Consider the following 13,513-nt stretch of genomic DNA (forward strand, 5'->3'; position numbering starts at 1 on the left):
GGTGCCCAGAGGGGGCGATGATGGAGAAGGTGAACCCCCCCGGCCTGGTCTCACCCCCGGACCCTCCGCCCTCCTCCTCCTCCTCGTTCACCTCGGAGCATCCGAGCCCTGGGGATCACCCCGCCTCGCCGCCGGACGCCAAGAGCCCATTGGTTAACGAAGCGGGGTGCCGGGGAGACACGGACGCCAGAAGCCCCCCGCCGCTTCCCACCGCCTCGAAGCCCGATGGCGCACCTGAGCCGGTCGCCGTGGAAACGGAGGGCGAAATGCGCGGGGGGGGATTCGCGAACGGCGGCGCCTCCTCCCCGCCCCCCCCCTCCTCCCTGCACCCAGATCCACCGTGTCCGCGACGACATCCGCTCCCTCCACCTCCTCTTCCTCCTCCTCCATCGCCCTCCTCCCGCCTCACATCCCTGTCATCAGCCTGGGCCACAGCAAGCCCCCCCTGCCCCTCCACAACACCCCCCTGACCGCCCTCCACCCCATTCCCACCATGCCCCCCCACGGGGACATCCGCCTCACCCAGCTCACCTCCATCACGGGGGGGCCTCCGGGGCCCCCTCACCCCCCTTCCTCCGGACACCTGCTACCCCACCAGTACCTGCCCGCTCATCCTTTCTTCAGCAGGTGAGACGGAAGCGATGCAAACTACAAATCATCCACACAGAACACACCATCACTGGCTTCCTGGTGGGGCTTCTCATGATGTGTGTGTGTGTCCCCAGTGTTGCTGCGGAGTTTCTGTTTCGTGTGAAACTAACTGCTAGGTTTGCTTGATTTCCTATTGAGGTTTAATGTCTTACTGTGTGATATAACAGTAAATTGTGAAATTCACCTCACATGAATATCTCTTGGTGCTGTCAATGTCCCAGCAAAGTAGAACCAGATTTAGTCTTCCCACCTCTTTGTGTGTTTGGATAGATCCTACGAATACCACTACTAAGCAATACAAAAATACTCATGTTAATATCCATTTGTACATTTAAACATCTGTGCATTTACAGTAAAAAACCTAGCAACATAAACGACACACGTGCAATATGACTTGACTGAGAGACGAGTACATGGATACAAATCGGCTTTAGCCCAAGCCCCAGGCTGTGGAGGTAGACATTGATCTGCTTCGTTATCCTCAGCCTTTATCAAGCTAGTTGCCTTCGCTAATCAACACAGACCCCCTTTGAGCATGCACACTCAATCAACACCACAAACGCAATCACGGAACACAGAATTGGATATGTGGCTCTCTCAACCTTTAGTGGGTATTTCAAACGTTGTCCTTTTAAAATGTGTCCATCAGATTAAACTTGTTATGGTCACGGAAGGGGGCTGCTTGTTTTGCTAGTTCCATTTTTTTGGGCGTTAAAGTGATTGAATAATTAAGCTGAACGTTTCTCATGCAGCTTCTCTCATTTTTTTTCTCTGCCTCTCTTTCTTTCTCTGTCTTTCTCTCTCTTTCTCTCTGTATGTGTCTCCCTGTCACTTCTCTTCCTCAGCTCATACCTGGGTGCAGCCGGTAACTATGGTATCTTCACCAACAGTCGCATAAAAAGAAGACCCTCTTCACACTTTGAGATGGAGATCAATGACGGTGAGAACGTGCCTGTGTCTTGGTGCGGACATCTTTAGACGCACCGCGAAAATCGTTTTGGTTTTTATGTTTCGACACACATGCATGAATGGTTCATGGTAGGATGTGGTAGAACATTCGTATTTAGTGGTGTGTGTGTGTGTTCTCCAGGCCCCCCTCAGAAGCTGGCTCGGCGTGTGTTCACCAACAGCCGGGAGCGCTGGCGGCAGCAGAACGTCAACGGGGCGTTCTCAGAGCTCCGCAAGCTCATCCCCACCCACCCCCCCGACAAGAAGCTCAGCAAGAACGAGATCCTACGATTGGCCATGAAGTACATTAACTTCCTGGTCACCCTCCTCAACGACCAGCAAGCCAGCGACAAGACCAGGGGCTCGCCTGATGACGAGGCCCAGGACGGGAGCTCCGATGACGGGTCCAACGACAAGGAGCTGCACCCCCTCTTCCAGCGTGACATCCGGCCTCCGTCCCAGCCAGCACTGGCCACAGCGCTTAGGGACAGAGACTCGACAGATTCTGTCCTCGCCATGGCAACCTCACCGGCGACCTCCAGTTGCTATGGTGACACGGACAGCGAGGAGAGCTTTGGGGCCAAGAACTCGGTGGTGACCAGAGGCATTCTGGGAAACGTCAAGAGTCAGATGAGGACGATTGCAGCTGCTAGTGACCAGCGGTGACGGCACAAGTTCGGACAAAATGAAGTAGTACATTCATTCGCCAAACTGACAGAACGGATACTGAACTGACAGCTACCAAACTTTTCGTCCAGTTTGATGCTTTCTTGCGAACGGGGTTTCTTCTCCTGCAGATCGAAGCTGCAAGGTCAGCTTCGAGTTTGAAGGATAAACTTGATGGGTTTTGTTCGTGTGAGGTTTTGTAGTTTCGCATCAACGTCTCTTGGTCACTGTTTTGGTAAGGTTTTGGCTTTGTGAGCCCCTGAGAGTTAGATGGGGCTCTGTGGGAAATGTATGCCTGTTCACCCAGGGACTTGTTCTGCATGGTGCACTGTCCCACAATGTTGCTTTGTTCAACTGCCTGACGTGTGTACAATACATATCTAACAGCAGCATTGTGAATGTTTTGCTTTGTTGAACACACCCCGAGTTGAGCCCTGAGGAAACCTGGGCATTGTACTGTAGGTCATTGTAGGCATGGCTTTGAAAGTCAATCCACAACATTATAAACGAAAGACTCCAAACGTGACCACATGGTTCCTCAAGGTTCCTCAGAATACCTTCTCATACTTCGATGACAACCACAAAGGAGAAAAGAACGTCTATTATTCGCTTACTCTGCTTTTTTTGTTTCGTTCCTTATTTCTTAAGTCGGACACAAAGAGAGAACAAGCCAACCCTCGCTCGCTGGACATGTGACCCCCAAAAAAGCAGACATAAATACAAAGTGTTTAAGTTGGCTGTTCCCTATTCGACATCCTCTTGTTTTGACACGACAGGTCGCTTCGTTCAGACGCGCTGGTTTAGGGAAGCGGCTGTCGAGTCTTGGGGGAGTGTGGGCGGGAATGTGCGTGTGTGTGTGTGTGTGTGTGTGGTAGCTGCTTTTGGTGGTTCTCATTGCTTGGTTTTGAGGGAGACGAGAGTGGATGCGGTTGAGTTGAGTAAGGCGGGATCGGGGTGGTGGGGAGGGGGAGGGGGGGGGGAGGGGGAGGAGGGGGGGGCACTTCTCCCTCCTGTTTGGCTGCGTGTTCCCCGTCAGGTGTCCAGGAACCGGCTACAGTTCGTGCTGTCTCATCCAGGCCAACAAGCTTCCTGGAGGTGTGTGTGTGTGTATGTGTGGGGAGGAGGGCTGTGGTGGCAACTGCCGCATGGAAGAAGAGGGCACAAATGAAAAAACAGACACTCTCAGGGACCCAATACCACACACACACACACACACACATTCATACACAACAGGAAGGGCTGCTTGCATAACCCTCTGCTTGTGGTAACATGCCAGCCAGATCCCTCCCCCTCCCTCCCCCTCCCCCCCTCCCCCCCTCACCCCCCCTCCCAGGCCAAAAGTGGAGCACTCTGAAACCATAGAGGTTAGCTCGGTAAGGGCAGCGGTCACTGACTAGGGGGTCACGGTATGAGCAAGGCTCAACTTATCTACCTTCTCCACAGTACATTCAATGGGACCAGACCTGTTACACTCCAGTCGTGGTCCAATAGGTAGGATCCACGCGCGACTCGACGGATGAATTTTTGCGCTGTTATCTGTGGAGAGGCCTTCCTTAGGAGGAGTCGGCAAGGCCTCTTGGTCTCGCGGGGCAGCTGGTGACCTCACCTCACCGTAGGACTGCTGATAAAAGAGGCCACAGGGGGGGTTTGAGGCCGGCTGGGGCGAGGAGATAGTGCCCTCTCCCTCTGTCCTTCTACCCCCGACAGAGTGCCCTAACACACTTGCCACTTTGTTTTTCAGGCCTAAAAAGCATGACAGACATTACGACCAGGTCAAGTTTCACCGTTCTTTAATAGCAGATTTGTTGACACTGTGGTTATGCTAGTTAGTGCACGGTTAGTGCTCAAGTATGCATTTTACATTGCAGTCTCATTTAAACTGACCTGAGGGCAAACATGTTTCATGTGATGAGTATGATAATTTATTAGGTATTTTTATATATAACTTGCAGAGGATGAGGAAGTACTAGTCAGTAATACCCACAACCACATGACTGCCAAATATGAAGCTATAACAAAATTACAGATATGTACACAGATATGTATGCACATATATTTACACTACATTTCCAGTTATTACTGTACTAATCTCGCAAAGACCTTTATTCAACATTCACCATTCGTAGGATATAGTCTCGTCACATTTTACTGTTGTTCACTCTGGTCATTCTCCCTCACTCACTTTGAAACTGTTTTGTCTCACCCAATTCTTTCGTTACTTCATCCAGTGCTTTCTCAGTCTCCGTGACGCTTAGGGTTCCTGTATCTAAAGCCGGGGTGTCCTTCCTGCTAAATCTCCTTCTGCCCACCTCGGTGACTACAGACCCAGTAGCAGCCCCCACCACGCCCCCTAGAGGCCCTCCCAAAAACACCCCCACCACCCCACCTAGCAACGCCCCCCCGGCCAGGAGTTTTGGGACCCTCTTGGCCCCGGCCCCCATCTTCTCCAGCACGGAGCGAAGGAGGGACTTGGATGGGGAAGCGGAGGAGGTGGAGGAGGAGGAGGAGGTGGAGGAGAGTGAAGGCAGGCTCTCCATCGCCGCGGCGCTCACGCACCTCTCCGCCTCCTCCCTCGTCCTCTCTACCTCGTCCGTCCCCTCGTCCCCGGCCTCCTCGTCCGACTCTCGCAGGGTCTGCAGGGAAGGGTGGAGCACGCGTCTCTCGGCCTCCTCCGCTCCCCCGTCTCGCTCGCCCCTCCTTCCCCCCTTCTCCCGCAGCAGCTCCGCCTGGCGCCGTCTCACGCGCTCCTCCGCCTCCAGGAAGGCAGGGCCGGCGTAGCACCCTCCCCCTCCCTCCCTCACCATCTGCTCCACCTTCTCCAGCAAGTCCACAACGCTCCCCGTCTCCTCCTGTCCCCCTCCTCCTCCTCCTCCTCCTCTGCTCCCTCTCTCCAAAATGTGGTACCGGTCCCCGCAGCGCTCCACCAGCTGCAGCAAATCCTTCCGCCGACTAGCGATGTATCCCTCCACGCCTGCCGGGCCTCCTTTCTCGGCCAGGTGGTCGGAGTGCGTGAAGAGGAGCAGCGTGTACGCGCTGACCGCCTCGGGGCCGAACACGGCCTCCAGGGCCCCCAGGGCCTGGAGCTCGTCCTGGGGGGGCTGGTGGAGGGGGACGCAGAACAGGAAGGCGTGGGGGCCCGGGGCGGCCAGGGCCACACAGGAGAAGATCTGGGCCCTGACCTCCTCCAGGGGGCTCTCGGATTGGATCCAGTCAGGGGTGTCCACTACCGCCACCTAGGGATGGACGGAGAGGGGGTGGAGAGAGGGGGGGTGGAGGGAGGGGGGGTGGAGGGAGGGGGGGTGGAGAGAGGGGGTGGAGAGAGGGGGGGTGGAGAGAGGGGGGGTGGAGAGAGGGGGTGGAGAGAGGGGGGGTGGAGGGAGGGGGGGTGGAGAGGGGGGGTGGAGAGAGGGGGGGTGGAGGGAGGGGGGGTGGAGAGGGGGGGTGGAGAGAGGGGGGGTGGAGAGAGGGGGGGTGGAGAGAGGGGGTGGAGAGAGGGGTTGGAGAGAGAGCGGGAGAGAGTAACAGAGAGGTAGACAAAGGGTAAGAGAAAGAGAGAGACACAGATAGAGAGAAAGAGACAGTTAGAGTCAAATACACATTTACACCACCAAGCCTGACAAGAAAGAATCCCTCCAGTGTCTTCCATCCATGAGCCACACTGACACCCAGTTCCGTGTGCTGCACATCATTACTTCAAGCGTGGTGAGGACGACGCTGGCATAGTCCGCATCACGACCCACCTGTCTCCCGGCCACCAGCGCTCTCCTCTTCTCACACCCCTCAGGGACCGCTTTGGGGCCGTCGGGCCGCGACACAAACGCCTCCTCCCCCAGGATGACGTTTCCCGCCGCGCTCTTCCCCGACCCAGACCGCCCCAACAAGACCAGACGCAGCTCTGCGGAGCGGGAGGAATAGGAGGGGGTGGAGGTGGAGGTGGAGGAGGAGAAAGGAGCGTGCAGAGGGGAGGTATGGAGGGAGGTGCAAGGCGAGGAGGACGAGTCGTGAAGAGAGGGGGTATGGTGTGCGGAGATGGGGGAGGGGGAGGAAGAGGGGGGGGAGGAGGGGGAGGGGGAGGAGGAGGGGGAGGTCTCTGGAGTGGACAAAGGCTTATCTGCAGAGATGATTCTGTGGTGGACTAGAGATAGAGGAGATCGAAGCAAAGAACAGGAAGGGACAGAAAGTTTAGAGATTTTTTTTTTACCACAATCAAGCTCGGAGGTAAAAGATAACGGAACAGAAAATAACGATCACACATATTGACTCTGAATTGATTAGTTACTGAAGGGATTCGCCAATCACTTACAGGTGTTGACAACCTTCTCTTTCGGTTTGATCTCCTCAGACAACTGTGAGAGGAGTGCGCCCTCTGCAGGACAAAGGGGAGAATTACAGGAAGGCCGCGTGATCGTAAAGCTGGTGCTACGCTTCAGTTTCATGAGGACATGAAGACAAAGTTGGGAACAGTTTCCACGCGCCTCAGTCGTTTACCTTGTGTCAGACGGAAACTGGAGCTCCTTGTGAGCTGCGGCGCGCCTCCATTTTGGGTCCCGTGTTGTATTTGAGGGGATGGCGTTGAACGGAGCCCGTTGACCTTGGCCATCACCGTCGCACCCTCCTCGACCTCGTCCCTCTCTTCTCCTCCTGTTCTCCCTGGGTACCCATCGTTTTCTCTTCTCCCGCCATTTCTCTCCGCCTCGGTGTTCATGGCGCGACTGGACTTGGCCGTTTCGCCGTTCTCCTCCACCCTCATCCTGTACTTCTCCCTCAGTTCTCGCTCTTTCTCCATCACTCGTTCCTCCACCTCTCTCTGCAGGGCGCTCTGGAGGTAGCATCCTCCGTTCTGCTCCACCATGCTCTCCACCTGCCAAAATGATAACATTTCCTTTTTGTAGAATTGTTGTCGTTTTTGACGGCAAATATGTAGCTACACTAAACACTTTCACAAAACAAAAATGTCATAAAGAAACAGTATTCGAATTAACAGTTAAAACTGATCATTTTTACTGTATAGTATTCCAAACAACGTCATTAATCTGTGCTCAGGAGAAACTGCTCCTTTATCACATTCATCACCTTTTCCAGGAGCGTTCGAACCTGCTCCCTCTCCTGGGGTTTGCGGTTGTTGATGACGTGGTACCGCCCCCCGCACCTGTCGATCACCTCTCTGAGGCCTGGGTCCTCCCCGTTCAGGTATTGCTCCACCCCCCGGCCTGTCAGGTAGTCACCACAGGTGAGCAGCACCAGGGTTTGGGTCAACACGCCCTCCCCAAACACCTCCTCCAGCTCGGCCGGCACGCGGCGCTCCACCTGCGGTCAGAGAAGGGGGTGGGGGGGGGGGGGGAGAGGGGAGGGGAGGAGGTGGGGGAATAGAGAGAGGAGGGGGAGGGGGAGAGGAAAGGGAAGAAGATGGGGTGGGAGGGTGACGGAGGAGAAAAAGAAGGGGGTGGGGGGGGGGAGGAGGTGGGGGAATAGAGAGAGGAGGGGGAGGGGGAGAGGAAAGGGAAGAAGATGGGGTGGGAGGGTGACGGAGGAGAAAAAGAAGGGGGTGAGGGGGCGAGGAGGAGAAGAGGAGGTTGGTAGGAAAAAGGAGGGCAGAGGGTAAGGGTGAACATAGTCAATACCGGAAGTGTCCAAAGACATCATGTCAACCACTGAACAATGCTTTTAAATTCAATTGAATACATTTAGGAGGAGCAAGTTAACTGTCGTACAGCAACAACAAAAAAACGTATATATGCATACAGTATGTAGGAACAGAAACTCAATTCCCCCTCCTATAACCACCTACTTCGGTGAACTGCCCAACTGGCACCAGCAGCAGGATAGCATGAGGCCCTGGCGCTGCCAACATCAGTGCCCTCTCTGTCTCCTTCCGGACGTCCGCCTCCACGTTCCCCCCGCTCCAGTACCAGCGCGGCGCCTCCACCACCGCCACCCTGCGGCCCTCGGCCGTGCCCCGGCGTAGCTGGCAGACCCTGGAGGACCCGGTGGGAGAGGAGTCGGTGGCTGAGGCCTGGCCCAGGATGGTGTCCCCCGACAGGGTCTTACCACACCCGAGGGTCCCTAGGAGGATGAGCCGGAGCTCAGCCGGTGGGGACAGGCTCCCTCTGCGGCGGTCACTCATGGCTGGATAGAGCGCTGGAGGGAGGAGGGGATAGAGATAAATAGAGATAAATGGAGGGAGGTAGGGAGAGACCAAGGCAGAGATCAAATGTTTGTGGTATCAAAGTGAAGGTTTGAATTACACACTTAACCGGTCCTTGCAATTATTTTACACTCTCACCGTGAAGTTCATGTGTCAGCAAGCAAGCACCCATGTAAAACTGGATATATGGGTGTGTGTGGGTGTGTGTGTGGCTTGACTGGGCCTTTCCTGACTGTTGTTGTCAAACATAGCAACGTTTATCGTAGCAACTTCCCAATTCCACAGAATAGACGCAGTAATGACACATTGTGCGTCACTGGATATACCTCTGAGAAAAGTCATGTCTTTCTGCTTGTGTGCGTTCCGTTGAGCGTGGGAGAAATAAAAAGAGATCTGAAGAGCCGATTTCCTGATTAGTCACCGTTCTTAAAACTCTTCTGTCCTCCCTCATTCTTTCTCGGTCCCTTTTCCTGCCTGCTTGGATGACATGCCGTGTGCCGCACCCCACCAATCCAGTCTAACCACATTTTACTTTGACCAATGTGTGCTAATTAAGAGACAAATGTATGTCCCCCAAAACACATACTCCCAACCACTCACATGGCACGCTGTACATTTCACAAACAGTCCCCTCATAGACCATCTGTAGATACTCATTCCATCAGTAAACAATTTACACGACACACGTTTACCTTGAATCGTCAAGCAGATGCTCGCGTTCAAAGCGACACCCAAAATTGGGCGTTTAGTACTGCGGACTGCACAGTTCTAATAGTGCTACAGTGGGTAAGAACATAAGTCAACAGATGAACAGAATGCCAACAGCTCTGGTACTTTCCACCCAAAGAAACGCTTACCCAAAGATTGATGTTGTTCCTGTATGTCTGCTTCCTCCAAAAGCCGTTGTGCTGAACGATCCTAAATGTGCCGTTCCCTTATCTATACGTCGATCCAAATATGCCAAAACATCAAAAATGCTGCATAAAACATATTACCCATCCATACTCTCGGTTCATCTTAATGAAGATCCACTTGTGCGTCTCAGCCGCAGGTAGTCCTCTCTCTACCACCTCCCTTTCTATCCGTCACACACACACGTTTTTGGGTGCGTTGACACTCTCCCGTTCCCATTGTTTCCAAGCTGCCAGGCATTCCGTTGCTGGGCGGAGGAGCGGAGGGGGGTGTGAACCGCACACACCTATATCTCACCCACCGCGCCCCCATGCCCAGGTAAGTGTGTGTGTGTGCCTATGAGGCTATGAGAAAAAAAAGGTTGAACCAGTCTGTGTGCCAAACTTAGAATTAGATATTTTAATAGAACACACAAATAATAGGATGTTAAATGAAAATAAATATGAACTGTAATCAGAACTTAGTGCAGACTGGGCTATACCATAAGCCCTCTCCTCTTTTACATAACATAATCTTTCTTTTTTGGGTGTCCATTTCTTCCATAAAGCCCCAAACCAATCCCAACTTCCGGTGGAAATGCTTCAACTTCCTGTGGAAATGCTTCAACTTCCTGTGTTTGAAGTATGGGGTCATCTCAGAATTTACAAGCCAGGCATTACATAGGCAATGTTGTCCAGAGTGTCAGCCTTTAAGACAAGAAAGAGAACAAGGAGAAACATCAGGGCATCCCTGTTTCCTTATTAAGTAGCAGTTATGATCATGACAGCAGAAGAACACAGTGGTTGTATTCCAGGGTCATGCATTTGTGCAGGATGGTGAATTTGTTGATATGCTTGCATGAAGTCAAGTGGCAATATGGATTCAATTAAAGCATTCTAAGTGTGTGTGTGTGTGTGTGTTTACCAGTGTGTGAGAGGGGCAGCTGTTCAGCTCAGGTACTTGAGAGGTGAGGCCGGCCAGTGGAGCCAGGGCACACAGGAGAGAGTCCAGCAGGAGAGACAGACTCCCCGACAGTGTTACCATCTCCTAGAGAGACAGAGAAAGAAACGTGAGAGAGAGAGAGAGAGGCCGAGTGAGACAGGGAGAGATGAAAAGAAGAGAGACAATAGAGAGAGAGAGAGACAGAAATGTTTTGCAACATCATCAACATGTATGCAAGACCATTTATACATCAGTATTGAGTGACCAGCTACTGTTAGAGTATATTTGTGCTAGAACAATATGCCAGTACTTTATAGAGCAAATAAAAGGTATTCCGGCATCATAGGATGTGTCCTACCATGGTCCCCTGGAGCCGGTGACCAATCAGAGACAAGGATTCTCCCAACAGCTGCAAGTGGGCTGCAGCCTCTATAGGTCTCAGATCCGGATCCTTCGACGAAGGGGACACCTCAGCTGTCATGTGACCAACTGCAGAGGCCTCCGATTGGCCAAGTTTGTCGTCCACGTACACCCAGTACATTGGAATGGATTCCTCCCTAGCCTGAGAGGGTCCCAGGATAGAGACGAAACGTACAGATAAGCAGAAAAAGAAAGGAACAATTATGTCAATGCTTCCCTCTGCTGTTCAATTTGAGCATCTACACATTTCATCCACTGGGGTTGGAAAGGGTTGATAAAATAAATATCATCATTGTGAGGCGTTGCATTCGGTTCAGTTAGATCCGCTTTCTCTCACCTCACTACTTCCCTCCCCCTCCCTCCATTCGTCCGGTGAGTCACACGTCTGGTAGGTGGTTAGGAAGTGAGGGGAGGCTGTCTCATACATGTCGAGACTGCCGTTGGTCCAGCTGTAGGTGTGGCTCGCTTTAAAGATGAGAATTAGAAATATGCACCCGTGAGTGCCGTTGGGTTAAAGGGATACAGACATAATGTGAGAGTGTAAAAGAGAGAGAGAGAGAGAGAGAGAGAGAGAGAGAGAGAGAGAGAGAGAGAGAGAGAGAGAGAGAGAGAGAGAGAGAGAGAGAGAGGATTACCTGGGTGTTTTCTTTTCTTGAAATGTGTATTTGAGTCCTGTGGGAAGGTAGAGTATAACTAAATAAATGTTTTATGTCAACATGACGCGTGTGTGTCTAGGCCTGCCTCCCTTGTTAGTGAACTCGTTTGCCTTGTTCCCAGTCTAACCTTGTGTGACTTCTGAGCTGTGTTTTGCTCCGCAATATCAAGTTCGTCCTCCAGTTCATCTTCTGTGAGAAAGTCCTTGTATGATCTTTTCTTTTCTCGCAGACTGCGCCCAGTTAAAAGGTTCGTTTCGCCAGCCATTTCAAAGCCTGGGCCATTCACAACAAAATTAATTAACGGTTGCACTGCAACAACAGCAGTAAACGTAATATGTTAATCCTAACTATGCCACAGAATTGATTGCGTTACCTCCAAGTGTTCAGAACACCTGAATAAAATAGTGAATATCTGTTCGATATTGTTAAGTTTTGGGATTGCTTAAAATTGCAGTTGCGTTTTTATAAACACAAGTTTATTATTTGATCATTGTACGAGGGTCCCCATATCTGACAGTTTGGTTAATCGACAGCTAATGAGTTTACCTGATTTATTGCACCTGCACATTACTGCATCACGTCTTTGCATTATGTTAACGTTCGGAAAAAAATAACTGCTTAGTTCAATTTAGCCTAATTGTTGCATTCGAATTATATAATTTGTCAAAGTAAATCCTATGATCCTACTATTGAAGTATACCAATTCAACAGATTAGACCTGTATATCAAATCAACACAAGGTCTAAGCGGTGAACAGTGAGTAGCTAGGACCGTCTGTCAAAGGAATTCAAAACTCCGGTTCAAAACCGCCGAATCATGTTTAAGAACTTGGTCGACTCATACTTTCCTGTTCCATGTATCCACACACTTTGCTTGGACTTATAAGGAACATTCTTATCGCTGACTCCGCATTAAAATCACGCGTCTTAAGCGACATTTTAATACACTTGCGCAATCAGGCATGCTTAAGGACAGCCGTATTTCATATTGACATTCAACAAAACCGATTAGGCTATTGGTCTGTAACAAAGCCAATGCTTATCTCAATGTTAAATACCCTGAGATAACCGGCGTACAAACAACCTGTTTGTTTAGGCAGAAATGTTAAACTTCGGCACACAGGCAAAACATCTGCAATGTTCAAATTGTTCGTGTGGAAAAGTTTGCGCTAACAAGTAATCGTACAGAAACACATGTTCAATCAAAACGCTGCGGTTGCGTAGAGGGGCAAACATAAACAGCCTAAATAAAAACAACTGAAAGAGAAAATCACCGTTGTCGCTAGCTAAACTTTATCTTAGCCGTGGCGCAGGAATAGTGATTAAATAATCGTTTATCCCATAAGTGAAAAACAAGCGTGATGCATTGGGTCAATTAGCCTATTTGTTGAGGATTTATAATGTTTAAATTGTAGGCTTGCAATGTTATTAAAAATGTAAACCAGTTTGTCTGTAGGGAGAATAGTTGTCGACGAAACACGACTATCCAAACGTTTTGTCATGTGATGTGATTTGGACTCTGCCCCGCTTTCCCTTAAAAAGTGCCCAGTCACGTTATCCTTCCCATTTCTCTCAGTCCATTTGTCAACCTTTCTCAAAAAATTCCCGAAGTTGCCGTGTCATGTTTAGTCTTAGACCCTCCCCTCACAGTTTTCCAAGTCGCATGATCATGTTAAATCAAAGTCCCTCCCATCCTGTTTTCCGCAAAACTGCCGATTCATGTTTAGACTAATCCCTCCCCTCCATCCCCTTCTGTATTCGGACCAATCTCAGAGTTGCTGTGTCATGTTTAGCTCCGATTCGTCGTACTCGGTGTTCTTCGGTGTTGACTCAGTCATCGTAGTTCCTGATTCCCTCAGCTGACCAAGAGAGAAAGGAGGGGGGAGGAGGATATAAAGGGAGAGAACCGAGGAGACACACAGAACGAAAACTGCACTTGAACACTCACTGGTGACAGAGGAGCACTTGGATCTCACAACAAACAACGCAATCACTTCAGAAGTGGTGAGTGAAACTTTATGTATCTGGAAAACTGTACTAGTAACATTAAACTGGCTCCAAATAATTTGTGGTTACGGTTTTGCTCTGTAACATACAAGTTGCCTATAATACAGTGTGTGTGTGTGTGTGTGTGTGTAATGAAAATAATTATTTTAGATGCTCTGTTCATAATTATTTATTCTACTTCTCAGATA

General features: G+C 51.0%; 3 protein-coding genes across 4 annotated transcripts; 1 reads left to right on the forward strand and 2 right to left on the reverse strand.

Moving 5' to 3' along the window:
* Positions 1–374: 374 nt before the first annotated feature.
* On the forward strand, positions 375–3,159 carry lyl1 (LYL1 basic helix-loop-helix family member). Its single transcript, XM_067259874.1, has 3 exons — positions 375–627; positions 1,497–1,591; positions 1,742–3,159. The coding sequence occupies exons 1-3, from the start codon at positions 494–496 to the stop codon at positions 2,263–2,265; spliced, it is 753 nt and encodes a 250-aa protein (XP_067115975.1). The 5' UTR covers positions 375–493; the 3' UTR covers positions 2,266–3,159.
* An 879-nt stretch (positions 3,160–4,038) lies between these two features.
* Positions 4,039–9,485, reverse strand: LOC136965722 (GTPase IMAP family member 8). The gene is made up of 7 exons (XM_067259915.1): positions 9,268–9,485; positions 8,054–8,403; positions 7,339–7,572; positions 6,754–7,126; positions 6,569–6,631; positions 6,006–6,400; positions 4,039–5,498 (listed from the first exon to the last, which is right to left on the reverse strand). Exons 2-7 carry the CDS (start codon positions 8,387–8,389, stop codon positions 4,440–4,442), a joined length of 2,460 nt encoding a protein of 819 aa, XP_067116016.1. The 5' UTR covers positions 8,390–8,403; positions 9,268–9,485; the 3' UTR covers positions 4,039–4,439.
* A 222-nt stretch (positions 9,486–9,707) lies between these two features.
* LOC136965240 (HMG domain-containing protein 4-like) lies at positions 9,708–12,629 on the reverse strand. Of its 2 annotated transcripts, XM_067259310.1 has the most exons (7): positions 12,593–12,629; positions 11,447–11,592; positions 11,299–11,335; positions 11,001–11,128; positions 10,602–10,805; positions 10,226–10,348; positions 9,708–10,008 (listed from the first exon to the last, which is right to left on the reverse strand). In XM_067259310.1, exons 2-7 carry the CDS (start codon positions 11,582–11,584, stop codon positions 9,964–9,966), a joined length of 675 nt encoding a protein of 224 aa, XP_067115411.1. In that variant the 5' UTR covers positions 11,585–11,592; positions 12,593–12,629; the 3' UTR covers positions 9,708–9,963. The 2 variants fall into 2 exon arrangements, with proteins under 2 accessions (XP_067115411.1, XP_067115412.1); XM_067259311.1 differs by lacking the exon at positions 11,447–11,592 and having other exon boundaries at positions 12,403–12,606.
* Between the last annotated feature and the right edge of the window lie 884 nt (positions 12,630–13,513).

The sequence above is a fragment of the Osmerus mordax genome, chromosome 21 (assembly GCF_038355195.1).
Source record: "Osmerus mordax isolate fOsmMor3 chromosome 21, fOsmMor3.pri, whole genome shotgun sequence".
NCBI classification, from domain to species: domain Eukaryota; kingdom Metazoa; phylum Chordata; class Actinopteri; order Osmeriformes; family Osmeridae; genus Osmerus; species Osmerus mordax.